The sequence below is a fragment of the Neomonachus schauinslandi genome, chromosome 3 (genome assembly GCF_002201575.2).
Source record: "Neomonachus schauinslandi chromosome 3, ASM220157v2, whole genome shotgun sequence".
NCBI lineage: Eukaryota > Metazoa > Chordata > Mammalia > Carnivora > Phocidae > Neomonachus > Neomonachus schauinslandi.
In genome coordinates, this window is record NC_058405.1 from 69,097,389 (window position 1) to 69,115,000 (window position 17,612).

The 17,612-nt window shown below is 36.7% G+C and overlaps 1 protein-coding gene across 2 annotated transcripts in view; it reads left to right on the forward strand.

Annotated features, from left to right (window-relative positions):
- The first annotated feature begins 330 nt into the window (after positions 1 to 330).
- The window catches only part of N4BP2L2 (NEDD4 binding protein 2 like 2), a 73,839-nt gene continuing 56,557 nt past the window's right edge, over positions 331 to 17,612 (forward strand). The window contains exons 1-5 of one of the 2 annotated variants that reach the window (XM_021678345.1): positions 331 to 477; positions 2,062 to 3,323; positions 12,379 to 12,503; positions 16,378 to 16,466; positions 16,860 to 16,936. In XM_021678345.1, the coding sequence (XP_021534020.1) occupies positions 2,062 to 3,323; positions 12,379 to 12,503; positions 16,378 to 16,466; positions 16,860 to 16,936 (1,553 nt within the window). In that variant the 5' untranslated portion in view covers positions 331 to 477. Of the gene's footprint in view, positions 478 to 2,061; positions 3,324 to 12,378; positions 12,504 to 16,377; positions 16,467 to 16,859; positions 16,937 to 17,612 lie in introns of those variants that run through there. The other variant, XM_044913569.1, reaches the window with a different exon arrangement.

Here is a 17,612-nt window from a genome sequence, read left to right on the forward strand (position 1 = left end):
AAAAGCATGCACTGCGAGCGGCCTATGTATCTGGGTGCCAGGCACTCACGTTCTCTTTTCCTTTACGGATGAATTCCAGAGCGGGTCGCTGCCTTTTTTAGCCAAAGTTGACAGTTCTAAATAACTTCCCAGCTCCAAATCTAGGAACTAGTTAGGGTTTACGTTGGTTATCGCTTCTGCGTATATCACGCAATGGATTCTGGGAGACCAGTCTCCGAGGACTGAGGTTAACAGGCCCAGTGTGAACGCTGGACTTCAGTTCCCACAATGCCGAGCGCAAATCTGTAATTTCTGCCGGGGTAAGCGCGAGGTGGCAGCCATCTTGCGTACGGCGGTGCAGTTTCCCAGATGCTGAGGGTTTGGGTGTTAGTTTCTCTGTGCTTTGGGGTGTGTTTGCGCTTTGCTTTCACCTTTTCAGATGTTCGTATCTCTCTAGACCACGATTTTATTGGGAGGTAAAAGTCAATGTAGTGTAAGGTGAGTAAACACCCCATTTTAAGTAAGGGTGGGGTAATGGTGGTGACGTTTTTCGGGTTTTTTGGCTTCTCGTCTGCTCTTGGCTGGAACCTTTTGATTAGCCGTAAACGTGGAAGCCCGGGGTGAACCTTTGAGGCTAGGATATCTCTTGAATTCCTAGACAGAACCTGAACGTGTCTCCGTTGGGAGAAAGAAACTGGGTGACGCACTTTTGCCCGGGCCACCTTCTTTGGAGGTCAGAAGGCCAGGGGACTCAGGTTGTGTATAGGCCACGCTCTGTTAATGCAGCCGTCTTGCTGTTCCTTGAGACTTTTATGGTATTTCGAATGAGTAAATTTGAGAAGCTGGGAAGTGGTCGCGGGGGGGGGGGGGGGGGGGGGGGGGGGGAGGGGGGGGGCGTTTCCGATAGGACCGCGTTCTTTACAGTCGTATTTTTTTTTTTCAGTTTCTTTGGGCCTACTTGTATCGTTGTCTAGTTCGTCTTTTTTGGCTTTTTCTTGTTCTGCCTTGTTGGAGGAATACCAGAGAGCGGGCAGAATGAAGTATTGAGTAAAACAGCGTTTGGGATTGCACTTTTGAGGGCCCCTAAGAAATTTCAAGGGAAGGAGAATTTATCTTCCAGATTGACCAGGCATGTGGAAAAGATGAACGCATTGATTTGGGGAGTTGCCAGATTTATATATAAATTATATATATCATTAGGTGACGCACTTTTGCCCGGGCCATCTTCTTTGGAGGTCAGAAGGCCAGGGGACTCAGGTGATATATGAAATGTTTGATATATTTGAGTCATTTTTAGTGCAACTGAAGTTATTTTTTTTTTTCTTTTAAATTAATGCTGTACACCCATTTGGAAACCACTCATATTATTCACAGGAAAAGGGTCTGTAAAGTTAGGCATTTGAGTATCTAACGTTTGATTGCTGAGGAGATGCTGAGGTTTGGGAGCTGGATCCATTTACTCCGAAGGATATAGTGGTTTTAAACAATAAGAGTTTATGAAGACATTTATCAAAACCAGTTTGGATAGGTGTCAGTTTGGCTGGCAGATTTACTCTCCATCTTAGTACACAGTTGTGTATATCATCAAAATATATTTTTGATTCAGTTTTCCAAACTTACTTAAATTCTTCAAGTTTTTAAGTTCAGAAATGTATTTAGGGATGCCTGGGTGGCTCAGTCCTTTAAGCATCTGCGTTGGGCTCAGGTCCTGATCAGGTCCTGGGGTTGAGTCCTGCATGGGCTCCTTGCTCAGAAGGGAGCCTGCTTCTCCTTCTACCTGCCGCTCCCCCTCCTTGTGCTCTCTCTCTGTGACAAATAAAATCTATAAAAAAATGCATCATTTGGATTAAATGTGAGATATATCTTTTTTAAGAAAAAGATACTTACCTTCAGTGAGGCCCCTCCCTAAATCATTATAACAATACTTAAATAGTAAGTGCTTCTGAAATTACAATTTTGTAGTTTTTGTATTTTGGGAAAATTTACCATTTAAATGTCTTTTATGTTTTTTTGTTTCTGAAAAACTTTTGTTTAGATTTTTAAAATATTAGTTATTAATTACATGATTTATTTGCTCCTCAGATGCCTTATGGTGAAATTGAAGCGAAATCCTTGGATCATGGTGAAGAACTAACAGGTGAACCATGCTATAAAAAACTGAAGTCAACTGAAGAGGCTTATGTTTTCTCCCATCATGGTAGTGCTAATTTTCACAGAATCCAAGAGGAAACTGGGAATGATTGGGTCCCTGTGACCATTGTTGATGTCAGAGGGCATAGTTATCCTCAGGAGGACAACACCAAAACTACAGACTTGGTGAAACCTGTGCATAATGAGATTCCTGGCAATGGTAGATCAGATGTTATTGAATCCATTGATCCACAAGTTTTACAGGATGCAAGTCCTGCATTGGTATCCAAAGATGATGAGATATATAGCACAAGTAAAGCATTTATAGGACCCATTTACAAACCTCCTGAGAAGAAGAAATGTAATGAAAGGGGAAGTCACTCAGATGCAATCAGTGGTACAGATGGCAAAGGAGGACAAGAACAGAAACAGAAATTCAACTCCAAAAAATCAGAGCTTGACAGCGAATTATTCCAGTTTTACAAGGAAATTGAAGAGCTTGAAAATGAAAAAGATGATTTGGAAGGCAGTTGTAAAGAACCCAAACCCTCTGAGGAAAAACTTATTACGCATTATCAGGACCATTATAATGAGCTGTTAAAATCTGAAGAAGGAAAGGAAAGAGATACTAGTAATGTTTTTCAGTCACATTGTGGTTTTCAGCAGCAGGTGGAGAATGAACCAGGCAAATATCCTTGTAATGGACAAGTAATACCTGCATTTTGTGAAGATTCGTTAATTTCCTTCAGGCCTGAATGGCAGTCAGTGCATTATTTTATAGTACCCGAAGGTCCTCCTCCTCCCAGTTTTAACTGTCATTTAAATATGCAAAGATTTAGTGCTCCACTAAATCCACCATCAAATATTTTCCATGCTCCAGATGGGTCTCAGCATCAAAATGGGTATTATGTAAATAGTTGTCACATTAACTGGCATTGTTTGACTTTTGATCAGAACAATGACTATATTGACTGTAGTGAGAATACCAATAGAGATCACTCCTCTACAAATGGTTACAGTGTGCAAGATGCATATATGAGTAATGGTTTCTGTGAAACCAGGGAAGGATGCTGGAAAGATCCTTCTATGGACAAGCATAATGGAACAGACAGGCTTATGAACCAGCAGTTTCAAGATGAAAAATTAAATAAATTGCAGAAGTTACTTATTCTTTTAAGAGGTTTGCCTGGTTCTGGGAAAACAACGTTGTCTCGGTGAGTAAAGGATACCAAGTAAATGCTTGGTAATTCATTACTTAAAAATCATGGATGATGGTAGTTCTCAATGACAAATGCTTTCATGTTTCTAATAGAAAATCTTTAATTTGTTAAACTTGAGAATGACATCTGACAGTGTAAATATTTAAAAAGATGTTTTCTGATGGAGGAAAGGAGAATTGACATATAAAGATTCTGCTAAGGGTTTTAAAAATAGATACACCGTGTATGACAGTGATGTAAGTAAATGCTATTTGAGAACTGTACTCGCCTTCCTTTTTAAGTCAGCTATCCAAGCAGAGCTGGACTTAGGGTTGGAAGATTTGGGCTTTTGACCAAGTTATTTCAAACTTCATGGCCTTGGACAGGTTTTGCTATCTGTTAATAGAAAGGGTAATACTTATTTTTCTGGAATAATTGTGAGAAGCAAATGAGATAAACCAAGGAAAAGGAGCTGTGAGTTTGTTTTCAGCACTGTGCAGGTTCATATCTTTGATTGGCAGAGGGAACTCTTTTTTTGTTTAAGTTTCAGGAGTCTGAAGTGAGCAATACCTGAGTTAAATAGAGTTAGAACTGGTTATGTTTTATTGTTATTGTATGACAGAATGTTTCAAATTCCTATTTTTGTTTGCATTTTAAAAAAGAATATTGATGCACTTGAATTCATTTGTGCAGTTGTGAAAAATAGTACAAAGAAAAACAATACAAATTCTTGGCAGTTTTTGTAGGATGATTCAGGATTTATGACTGATCAAGCGAAAAAGAAAATTGTTTGATGTCTTCCAGCAAGGATAAAATCCAAAGAACCATTATGTAAATGTTTTATATTTACTTGCAAAACAGTCTGAACAGAAGTTTCTTCAGAAGCAGTAAATTAAAGAAAGATTAAATTTATGATACATTTCAAGCTAGCCTGTAAGCTGTGATCTTTGTAAATGAATTTGAATTTTGCATTTTGCATTTTTATTCTTATATATTTATTTATTTATTTATTTATTTATTTATTGGGACGCCTGGGTGGCTCAGTCGGTTAAGTGTCTGCCTTCAGCTCAGGTCATGATCCCAGGGTCCTGGAATAGAGTCCCGCTTCGGGCTCCTTGCTCAGCGGGGAGCCTGCTTCTCCCTCTACCTGCCGCCCCCCCTGCTTGTGTGTGCTCTCTCGCTCTCTCTGACAAATAAGTAAATAAAATCTTAAAAAAAAGAGACTTTTTTATTTAGTTAGAGAAAGAGATCGAGAGAGCACGAGGAGAAGGAGAGGGAGAAGCAGACCCCGCTGAGCAGGGAGCCAGACAAGGGGGTGGGAGCGCTGGATCATGACCTGAGTTGAAGGCAGATGCTTAACCAACCAAGCTGCTCAGGAGCCCCTATTCTTATATTAATGAAGATTTTGTAGAGAAGGTGAAATTTCAACTCTTTAGAAAGGATAGAAATTAAGAATGAAGTGTCACAAACACGGGCAGTCTCTTAGATTTAGAATGTAATATCAGAGGAAAGAAATAGTTGAAATTTGGAAATTGTGTGAAGGAATCTCCTAGCTAGGGTCACTTGACTATGCGTTGGTATAGAATAAATGTAAGAAAGAAAGATTAGATTTGGAACAACATTGGGGTATGTTGAAACTGAAGATGAATAAAGTAGTGGTATTGCAATAGAATTTCAAGGAGGTGTAATTGTAGTGGGAGATGATAGAGGTGATATATATAATACATATATTTGAGGAATCAGATGTATGTTGTAAGAAAAGAATAGTAGTAACTACCATTTATGTCATGATTTCAGTTAACAGAGTACTTTCATATATAAAAATCTTGTAAAATGGGTTGTGTTATTTTCATTTCATAGAAGGAGCAGAGGCTTAAGAGAATAAGTTTGGGTTAAAGGGCTTGGGAGAAGTTGTAAGAACTGGTAGGAGGTCAAACTAGAGATATAAATGATAGCGTGTTTCTTCCCTGCTCCTTCACTTTAGTATCTATTGCATGCATGGTCCTGTAACTGTCTCCTGGCTTTCAGGAGCTTGTTTAAAGAATCAGGAGTAGCTGTTTAGGTCACCACATTTTGAATGAAGTAAGATTGGTTGGTTGGGACTGGATAGAAAGCCAGATATTCTGTGGTGGGGGAATGGCTTTACGTAGGAGTTAGCTTTAGAAAGAAAGGAGTGAAGATTTGGTAGATCAAAGTTGGGTTGATTTGGGGCACTAAATTAAAAGATAGCATTGTTTAGTATTGCTGCGTGGTAATGAGTATAGGAGGGTAAAGTTCAGATTCTTTGGGGGTAGTTTTCAAGTCCTCTTCTTCCTTAATTTAGTCCTTACCCACCTCTTTGTCGTCTTGTCCTTCTGCATTTGGACTAGCACCTACCCTCCACTGCAGGAGACATAATACTTGTTCATTCATTGTTCTCAGGACTCTTATTCAAAGGTCCTCTCAAACGCCTCTGCTTTTTGAGGTTTTGGTTTATCATCTCAGTCTTCCATAATCCTTCTGAACTCATATAATACTTATCGTTACCAAGTTTTTACTTAATTGTTTACCCACAAATTTGCTAACAGATTTTAATGAAATAAGTTTTAGGTTAAATTCTAACACAAGCACAGACTTTAAATATTTATTAATAAGCTAGTGCAAAACAGTTCATACACTTTTGTAGGTATGTGAAAGTGCTAGCTCTTTGTCCTTTTAGGCAAACTGACAGCGCTTTGATGAAAGGTTTATTTCAGGCAGAATTCAACAATTTCTAGCTGTGGAATTTTGTTACCATTGTAATTGACATCAGCTAAACAGAATTCTCTGAGTCTGTGGTTGACACAGGACCATTCAGGGATCAAGCCTTGGGTGTCATTCCTAGGGGTCTGGGCTATAGATTTTGCTAGATTCATATACCCTGTTCATATGAGGAGAAAGGGTGAACCTAAAATATTTTAGCTAATATGCATTTCTTCTATTGTACTGATTTCACCAATGAGTGAATGTATTTTCAGAAACAGGCCACTAATTTCATTATTATATCAGCAGAATGTTGGGAGTTGATCAGAGATAAACACTGAAGCACTTTCAGAGAGGAGAGAAGATATTACACTGCTGATTTTGAAGATGGAGGAAGGGACCATGAGCCCAGATATGCAGGTGGCTTTTAGAAGCTGAAAAATTTGGCAAGGAAACAGGTTCTCCTTTGGAGCTTCCAGGAGGAATGCCAGCTTACCCATACCTTTGATTTTAGCACGGTGGAACTGATTTCAGACTTCTGACTTTCAGAACTATAATACAATAAGTGCATGTTGTTTTAAGCCACCAAATATGTGGTAATTTGTTATAGAAGCCATAAGAAATTACAGTTTAAAGAGAGATGGGAAGAGATTTTTTTTTTCCTCCCTGCTTTTGGAGAAGATCTCAGTTTAAACTCCAGGGGAAAGAGTGACCTTTCCTTATGTTGATCTCTATTCTTAATTTAAGGAGTGTTTAGAGAATGAGGTGCCCCAATAAAGTGGTTTTGGGGTATGGGTATGCAGGGGCCACTCAGTAAATAAGGAGGTAAAGGGTTCATGAAGTGTCAGTTCTGCTCAGATTTTTTTGAGAAAATCACTTCTCTTTGTAAATGCACATGGATGTATTAAAATAATGTACAGTTCTTAGAAGTTGTAAAAATGAAGTATGAAAAAAAAAACTATGAAAATTAACTCATAATAGGCCATTTGGGGAAGTAGGGTTCTCATAACAGGGTTAAGGAACAGGATTCACTTGTTCTTACTTCAGTGAAGAATTATAAGCACAGACTGGATTAGTTATCTGGCTGTGTAACAAATTACCTTATTAAAAACTGAGTTAAAGCAACAAACGTTTATCATCTCACAGTTTCTGAAGGACAGGCGTCTGTGTGAATTATCTAGGTGCCTCTGGGTCAGGGTCTTTAACAATGCTGTGGTTAAGGTGTTGGCTAGGGCTGTGTTCTGCTCTGAAGGTTTATTTTGGGGTGGATCTTCTTGGAAGATCTCCCTTGAGGTTGTCGACAAGACTTAAGTTACTTGTGAGCTGTTAGGTCGAGGGTCTCCGTTCGTTGCTGGCTATATACAGGCTGGAGACCTCTCTTGATTCTTTGCTCCCTGGGCTGCTTTCCACACACAGCATGATGAGACAAAGTGAGCCAGCTCTGAGCCCAAAACAGAAGCCACTTTTTTTTCCTGTAATCTAATATCAGAAGTGACATTCTGTCAACTGCCATATTCTATTAGTTAGAAGCTAGTCACTGACTCCCACCCACACTCAAGGGGAAGGGATTATATAAGAGTGTGAATACCAGGAGGCAGGGATCATTGTAAGCCATTAGTTTTGACTCTCCCACACAGCTATGTAACTCTGGTGGCCTGATTTCTGAAGTCATTTTCTTTTTCTGGATTAGTAAATATGAAATTAGCAAGGTTGTTATGAATATTAAATGGGTCATGACATTCAGAAAGAATACAAATCAAGTAGCGAGTGGGCCCATATCTGATTTTTTTTTTAGTAGATACTTCATTTTTCAGAGTTTTAAGTTTTGATGTTTGGAGAATTCATTTTAATACCTTACTTGTGAGAGTTTTAATAGAATCTGACTACAAGAATTTTGAAAATACTAATATTCCTAAGTAATTTATCTTTTATTCAGATGGTTTGTATGGCATCAGATATATCCAAATTGATCATAAGTACTTTTTTAATATAAGTCCCCAAAATAAAGCTTCATAGTTTGAGATAATTCATGGAATTTTAAAAAGCTGCATGAACAGACTGGAAAGAAAAAGTCTCTCTCCAACCTAAAATTATTTGCTATAATTATGATTTATATATTTAAGATGTTCTTCAAAGAGGTTTATTCATGTTTGATGTTTACTTGGTTTAATGATGTAAATTGATGTGCTGTCTCCTACCCTCTCTCTCCACGCCTCCCCCATCCCCACCTTTTTTGAGGTTAAAACATTCCTTGGATACGAAAGCTACTCTACTCTTATAGTATGGTATTTAACATCTGAAAAATCACGCAAATAAAGTAATAGAATGGAAAAAATGAAACAGGGTATCTAAGAAAGATGGTATCAGTTTTCTGGTACTGTTAAATATAATTAGGTTATCATAAGGTTGATTATGATTAGAATCATTTTAGGTGATTGAGCTTTGGTTTGGAATGCTAATAGTGTAGCATATTTTTTTTTTTTTTCAATATGAGGCTTGAACTCACACCCCTGAGATCAAGACCTAAGCTGAGATCAAGAGTTGAACGCTTAACCGACTGAGCCATCCACGTGCCTCATATTGTAGCAGTTTTATATTCTAGGTTATCTTATAAACAAATAAGGTGCCAAATATGTTAGGTGGTATATTTTGGAAAAATTACGGTGGTTTAAGAAAGAAATCCAACTCTAGCCTCACAAACAACCATTTAATTTCATTTGCTTTACTTGAAATAATTTGAACTGTAATTCTGTAAGTGGAAATGCATGTTTAAATCTTTTTTTATTTTTGTCTATGCAATTTTATTTTTATTATAAAATATACAGGCATAACTTTTTTAATTGTACTTCATAGATACTGCACTTTTTACAAGTTGAAGGTTCGTGGTAACCCTGTGTCGAGCAAGTTTTTGGCTCCTTTCTTCCAATAGCATTTGCTCACTTAGTGTCCTTATTCACTTGGTTATTCTCACAATATTTCAAACTTTTTTTTTTTTTTAAGATTTTATTTATTCACTTGAGAGAGAATGAGATAGAGCATGAGAGGGGGGAGGCAGAGGGAGAAGCAGACTCCCCGCCGAGCAGGGAGCCCGATGCGGGACTCGATCCCGGGACTCCAGAATCATGACCTGAGCCGAAGGCAGTCGCCCAACCAACTGAGCCACCCAGGCGCCCTCAAACTTTTTTATTATTATATTTGTTATGGTGATCCATGATCAGTGATGTTAGTATTATAGTTGTTTTGGGGTGCCATGAGCTGTGCCCATATAATAAGATGGCAAACTTAATTGATAAGTGTTAATGTGCATTCTGACTGCTCCACCAACCTGCTGCTCTCCCATCTCTCCCTGTTTTCAGGCCTTACCTATTCCCTGAGACACAACAATATTGAAATTAGGCCAATAAATAACCCTACAATGGCCTCAAAGTGTTCAAGTGAAAGGGAGAGTTGCACATCTCTCACTTTAAATCACAGGCTGGAAGTGATTAAGGTTAGTGAGGAAGGCATGCCAAAAGTCCAGATAGGCTTCTTGAGCCAAACAGGCAGCCAAATTGTGAGTGCGAGGAAATGTTCTTGAAGGAAATTAAAAGTGCTACTCCAGTGAACACACAGATGGTAAGAAAGCAAAACAGCCTTGCTAGTATGGAGAAAGTTGAAATAGTCTGGATAGTAGATCAAACCAGCCTCAACATTCTCTTAAGCCAAAGCCTAACCCAGGGCCCTAACTGCAGTTCTCTAAAGGCTGAAAGAGGTGAGGAAGCTACCAGGGAATAGTTTGAAGCTGGCAGAGGTTGGTTCACAAGGTTTAAGGAAAGAAGCTGTCTCCGTAACATAAAAGTACAAGGAAAAACAGCAAGTGCTGGTGTAGAAGCTGCAGCAAGATCTAGCGGAGATAATTAATGAAGATCTAGCTAAGATAATCAACAAAAGTGGCTACACTAAATGACAGATTTCCAATGTAGACAAATGGCCTCTGGAATAAGTTGCTATTTAGGATTTTAATAGGTAGAGCAGGGAAGTCAGTGCCTTAGCTTCAACAGAGGCTGACTCTTCTCAGGGGCTAATGCAGCTGGTGACTAAGTTGAAGCCAGTGCTCATTTACCATTCTGAAAATCCTAGAGCCCTTAAGAATTATGCTAAATGTACTCTGCCTGTGCTCTCCAGATGGAACAGCAAGGCCTAAATGACAGCATATTTGTTTACAACATGGTTCACTGAATATTGGAAGCCCACTGTTGACACCTATGGCTCAGAAAAAAAGATTCCTTTCAAAATACTACTGCTCACTGACAATGCACCTGGTCACCCAAAAGCTCTGGTGCAGATGTAGAACAAGATTAATGTTGTTTTCATGCCTGCTATCACAACATTCATTCTTCAGCCCATGAATCAAGGAGTAATTTTGAATTTCAAGTCTTATTATTAAGAAATACATTTTGTAAGTCTGTAGCTGCCATACATACTGATTCTTGGATGTATCTGGGCAAAGTAAATTGAAAACCTTCTGGAAAGGATTCACCATTCTAGATGCCCTTAAGAATATTCATGATTCATAGGATGAGGGCAAAATATTAATATGAAGAGGAGTTTAGAAGTTGATGCCAGCCTCATGGATGACTTTGAAGGGTTCAAGACTTCAGTGGAGGAGACAACTGCAGATGTGGTGGAAACAGCAAGAGAACTAGAATTAGAAGTGGAGCCTGAAGATGGGACTACATTGCTGCAATCTCATGATCAAACTTGAACAGATGAGGAGTTGCTTATTATGGATAGCAAAGAAAGTGGTTTCTTGAGATGAAGTCCACTAGTGAAGATGTTGTAAAGATTGTTGAAATGAAAACAAAAGATTTAGAATATTCCATAAACTTAGTTGCTAAAGCAGTGGCAGGGTTTGAGAGGATTAAGTCTGATTTTCAAAGAAGTTCTCTTGTGAGTAAAATGCAGTCAAACAGCATCACATGTTACAGAGAAATTGTTTAGGAAAGAGTCAGTGGATGGGGTAAACTTCATTGTCCTATTTTAGGGAATTGCTACAGCCACCCCAGCCTTCACAACCACCAATCTTTCAGTCAGCCTACATCAACATTGAGGCAAGATGCCAGCAAAAAGGTTACAACTCATTGAAAGCTCAGATGATGGTTAGCATTTCTTAGCAATAAAATATTTTTGAATTAGGGTGTATACGTTGTTTTTTTTTAGTAATAACTTTTATGCACTGGGAAACCAGAAAATTAATTTTGATTTCCTTCTTTGTGATACATGATTGTGGTGGTCTGAAACCAAACCTGCAGTATCTCTGAGGTATACCTGTATACAATTTTGTAATAAGCTGAGGAAAGGAGAGATATGTTTATTTAATAGTCAGAGTCCTTCTTATTCCTTTGAATTAGGGGGTATGTATTCTTGAATCATTCCATGACAATACTTTTGTATTCTCAATCTCTTCTACCACTTTCCAGTCCCTTCCCCTCTCAGAAAGTTACAGAGTGTTACTCAGTTGCCTAATGGCTGGGGGGGGGGGGGGGGGGGAGAGACAAAACAAAACATTTCTGTTATTGTTAGATCCAGATTATTCTCTTAACTGTGTTTTACCTTTTCTCAGCACACTCCTAGTGTCATTCATGAGTCACTGGTTTTGGGAATTCTCTGACAATCTGAACACTATTTAATCTGTACTTAGAAACTTAAGGTGGTATCATATTGTGAGGATGAAATCTGATTATTGATTTATTGTGAAGAGTGTATTCTTTAGTGCTTAACAGTTGACTTCATTTAGTAATGTAATCTCTTAACAGTTTTAAAGTTTGACTATACTTTGGAGGATCACAGGTTATTTCACAACCTTAAGTCTCAAGCTATTTCTGACTTCCACTTTTAGGTCATATATGTTTGTGTTTTGTGGAAATGAGTTTAGTAAAGCTATTTTAGGTCAAATAGAGTTTTCCCCAGATGAATTGCTTGTTTAGGCTTATTTGCCTTTTAGGTTACTTACTGCACTAAATTTAGGCAATTTTAGACACCGCATAAAAATTCACTAAAGTTAAAACACGGATAATAGTTGACATAATTTTGGGATTGGTTGAAGAGTGCTTTTACAAGTGGCAATACAAATGCCACTTAGTACAAATGCCACCTAAAAAGTTTTTGTTATTAATTGTAATTGTGTAGATTTAAGTGTGAAGTGATACTTGAAATCTGGAAACTTTTTAAGGTTCAGCTCCTGTGCTATTCTGTTTGCAATATACTTACAGGTAAGTACCAGAGATTCATTTAATAAACTTTCCTGTGTGACTTATCTTTGATGGTTATAGATTTTATAAAGGCACCTTATGATTTCTTTCATTAACAGAATTCTGCTTGGTCAGAGTCGTGATGGCATTGTATTCAGCACTGATGACTATTTTCACCATCAAGATGGGTACAGGTATAATGTTAATCAACTTGGTGATGCCCATGACTGGAACCAGAACAGAGGTTTGTTTTGGGCCAAGTCTCCGGGATGGAATATTTGACTAGGAGTCAGAAGACTTGAGTTTTTATTCTCAACTTGACTTTTACAGGCTGAATGACTTTGGCAAGCCATTTAAATAGCTTTGAGACCAATTTGTTCGTCTATTAGAAGTGATGATAGTTACACTTGCCTTAGAATTTAGATAGGTATATTTTGTAAATTGTAAATAGTGTACCCATATAAGCTGGTAAAATAGAGGTGTGGGATATTTTGATATCCTTTATTTTATACCTCATGAATAAATTCAGACAACTCTTCATACTATTGTATATTCTCAAAAGGTATTTCCCTAAGAGTAATGCTAATGTTTTCTAAGGCTAGAAATAAAATGCCTGTGAATATTACAGTTTTTCCCATTGACATTACTCTACAAAAAAATCTACATAATGCATTTTTTAGACCTATATCTCTCAATTTTTTCTCATTCTGGAATTGACTGCACATTTGAATCACCTGGGGACCTTTTAAAAAAAACTTATGCCTGGGGGCGCCTGGGTGGCTCAGTCGTTAAGCATCTGCCTTCCGCTCAGGTTATGATCCCAGGGTTCTGGGATCGAGCCCCGCATTGGGCTCCCTGCTCGGCGGGAAGCCTGCTTCTCCCTCTCCCACTCCCCCTGCTTGTGTTCCTGCTCTAGCTGTCTCTCTCTCTCTGTCAAATAAATAAAATCTTAAAAAATTTTAAAAATAAAATAAAAAGTGAAAAAACTTATGCCTGAATCTTAGCCCCAGAGATTCTGGTTTAGTTGGTCTGGAGTGGATCTAAACACCAGTATTTTGGGGGGAAGTTACCCAGATATTCTAATGTTGCAATAAGGATTGAAAACTTTTGATCTAGAACTAAGTAAGTTCTTTTTTAAAAGATGAAGAATGTATTAATGATTAAACAAATTGTTTGTATTGTGAAAAAATTTGAATCTAACTTAAGTTACAATGAACCCCATACCTCCAATCACTCAGAATTATTATCAGTTATCAAGATTTTGCCTTATTGGCTTTTATCTTTTTTGTTTTAACACTCCCTCCTTTTTTTATTTGCTAAGGTTTTTAAAGCAAATTTTAGACATCAGATAGCATGCATTTCAAATTAACCTTTTTTTTTACTTAATGGCATCTTATTTAATTGCAGTGCCATCATCACACCTAAAAAAACACAAAAAAAACAAACAATTCCTTGACATCATGTAATACCCAGCCTGTAATGAAATTTCCCGTTGTCTTACATATTTCTTTACAGTTGTTCTTTTTGAATCGGGATACAAGCCAGGTCCTGGCAGTACATTTAGTTTTATGTTTCTTTTAAGTAGATTAATCTCTTTCCTCTTTTTATCCCCTCTTTTTGCCTTTATAACATTAATTTGTTGCAGAAGTTGGTTGGTTGTCCTATAGAATGTCCCATATTTTGTGGTTGTCTGTTCGCTTCCTTGTGGTAACTATTTAACCTGTTTTTCTTTCTCCTGTATTTCCTTAAATAGAAGTTAGTTCTAGACAGGAGGATTTATTAGGTTCAACTTATTTTTTTGGTAAGCATATTTCTGGTTGTCCCAGTTTTAGTGATATTAAGATTGATTAATAGCTTCAGAGGGACAGCCTACTCCTTCCGTTATCAAGTTCCCTATCAACCTTATGTCTAATGGTTTTATCCAACAGTGAATTGTTTCCTGAATGAGACTTTTCATTAAAGGTTGCAAAATGGTGATTTTCTAGGTCTAACATTCCTTCCATGCTAGAATTCTTCTGTAATGAAGAACTTTCACCTAGAAATAGCAATTCGGGTTGTCCTAAATTTAGTACAGTATATACAGGAAAAACAGGATGAATGCTTTTCTTTTTAATTGTCAATTTTCACAGGAATTACAGTGAGGATATTTTTGAGTAAAAAGTTTAATGTGAAATAAGTTTGATTATAAGATTGTTTCCTAGTATTGGTTTTCCACAGAACATTATGCCACGGAACATTACTGTGTAAATCAAGTAATGATGGTATTGCAATTCCAAAAAATGTTTAGAGTTATTGGACTAAAGTTAAGGAAAATAGTAGTAGGTGATGAGTGGAATGAATAAAGGCAGTGGGCAGAGACAGTATACCTTTGGTGGACTGAAATTTGTTTTATGGGACATTTTTTTCTCTTTGCAATACCAGCCTAGAATATTACAATAAATGTTTATGCTATGTGAGTTATATTTGCTGAATAAAAAATGGTGTTAGATAAACTGCTGGTTTTATTATCAGTATAGCATAAATTTTTCCAAGGTAATGATAACTAGCGATTATTGAACATTTTGAAAATTATAAGCATGACTTACTTAGGACTAAATTTCTCTTTTTAGTAGATGTTTATTGAACACTTTTAAAAATGCCAGTTAACATTCTGGGAATCTCTGTATGCTTCATGTGTATTATTAGAAGAATCTTAAATTCATGTTAGACCACCTATAAATTAAAAACCTCTTTGAGGTTGTCATTCTGTTTCTTAGAGTATGGTGGTTATTTTGTTTAAGAAATGACTCTCGTTATTAGGGTAGTCAAACATTATTTACTTAGGAACTCTTTCCTCCTGGAGTACACTGGAATGTGGTATCGCATGATGATTTTTCATGGAAAGAGGATAATCTCCCCATTCCTGCAAATCAGAGATTTAATTTGATTCTTAAGCTTCTCCTTGGAGGTGCCAGCCTAACCATTAGACATTAAGAGGATTAGTTAGTAAGTTTTTTTTTTTTTAATGAAAGATTTGATCAGTTTATGATTGGAGATAGAGCAACGTAAGATGATAGCATCTTGATATCCTATTTATGACCCAAATTCTAAATTTCTTTTGGTATTTAGAGATATTTTCTCCCAAATATGTATTCCACCATAGTCATTATTACTTAACTAACCTTTAGAATACTGTCTGCCCTTAGACATCTGTATAAGTGTTTTCATTATGTAGAACTTAGTGTTTTGAATTCTAAGTCCCAACAAAACTTCTATATCATTGCCTTTGCCTCAGGCTTTTAAATTTTATTGTAGGTTCTTAATTATGTTTCTTGTCTATTTACACTTAGGGGTACACACACTCCTGTTGTTAACAGTGGCTCACTGTGGCAGGGATTCTTGGGGAAGAGATGGCAAAGGGATAGGAAGATGTGGTTTAGAAAATTTCCATGTGATCCCAGCTCCTAATTTGAGAATTCTGGTCTTAAAAAATACTTACAAAGTCAGTTGAACAGTAGTACTTAGCTACTTGGTATATAAGTTTTTTATTTCAGAAGCATTATTTGTAATTGTAAAACTTTGGAAAATACAGATGGCATAGATTGCTGATATTCCCGTTACCCTCAGATGACCACTTTTGATATTTAGTAACTCTTCCTGGATCTCTATATTTTGACCAAAATAAGGTCATACTTACATATTGTGTTATAATTTGCCATATTCAGTTAACAGTCTTCATCTTTCCATGTCAGTAAAGGCTCATCTCTTTTCATACTCAGACTGTATCCTAAGTAACTTGTTCATATATTTCCTATAAATCAAAGTTAGCTAGAGACTGAAGGCTTTCTTAGTTGTGAGTTCAACAAAATGTTTTTCCCCAAATGTCATTGTTAAAACCAGTATCTGGTCCAGAGAATATACATTGCCTGTGGTTATGTCTCTTAATTCCCTTTTAATCTAGTGGAGTCTTTTTTTTTTTTTTTTTTGTTCACCGCACTAACTCAGGAAATTGCATAGTTTTAGTTTTAAGTACAGAGATGTAGAAATTTTCTTAATAATGAATGTGTAAGTTTTATTTTGTATATTTTAATCTAATAGTTCTCTGGTTTTTGTTTTTTAAATTTATTTTTTTATTTCAGCAAAACAAGCTATCAATCAGGGGAGATCTCCAGTTATAATAGACAACACTAATACACAAGCTTGGGAAATGAAACCATATGTGGAAATGGTAAATATGTGATATGAGAGAGTTTTAATATTTTATTCTTAACTCATTTTTTCATACTCTGAAATTTTGGTTACTTTGATCTTCATTACATAAACATTTGTCCCTGTTTTCTAAAGAGGTGTGTTCGTTAACTTAGTTTTTAAAAAACTGGGATTGGTACTTACTAAGAAATATGCTCATCTTGTTAGTTTTGCCTGGACTTGAAGACAGTAATTCGAAATTGTCTGGTTATGTGGTCTTAACATTTTTGTGGACATATTATTTAAAAGTAAAATGTTTCTTGGTCAAACAAATTTAGAAGTATTGTCTAAATGAAACTTCTATTTATCTGCCTTCTTTTTTACTTTAAGAAGTATTCTCTGGGTTTTTGTTTTCTTCCTTTCCTTTGTGTAGGCCATAGGAAAAGGATACAGAGTAGAGTTTCATGAACCTGAAACTTGGTGGAAATTTGATCCTGAAGAATTAGAAAAGTAAGGCACTCAAATTTTTTTTGAATCCTTATCTTTGAAAAATTTTTTTGAGTCTTTTTTTCTTTCTCTTCTCCTTTACACAGTTTCTTTACTATTTACTAACTTTTGCTTGTCATGTTTGCTATTTGTGAATAGGGACTACTACTCAACTTTCTGTCAAGAGGAACATTGACTTAAATTTAAGGGTTCTTAGGGTACCTTGCCTTGGTCAGTTTTATTAAATTTTCCTTGTTAAGTGTGTGTGTTATTTTTTCATATGTAAATTCCTACATTGTTTCGTAGTTCATTGAACGCTAGTGGAAATCCAGAACACTTTGGAAAAGTTAGAACTTTTCCTTCTGGTTTTCAGCAGACCACTTACCTGCATTGCCCTTCAAACTTTTCTTCCCATTACCTTTTTACCTGGGGCTTTCATCGTCTTTCTCTTTTCCATCTTTACTACTACAGATTCATAATCTGTAGATTCATAATCCAAAATCCTTGTAATCAGTGTGTTTTAGAATTCAGGGTTTGTTTTTGTTTGTTTGTTTTTTTAATAGAAAGGTAATATGGTACATATACAGAATCATAATACCCCTAGCCGAGTTTGGGGCAGCATGTCATAATCACACATCTTATTTTTTCTGTGGCAAATCACTACTAGTCCTCTAATTAGATAAGAAAGATTCTACATAAT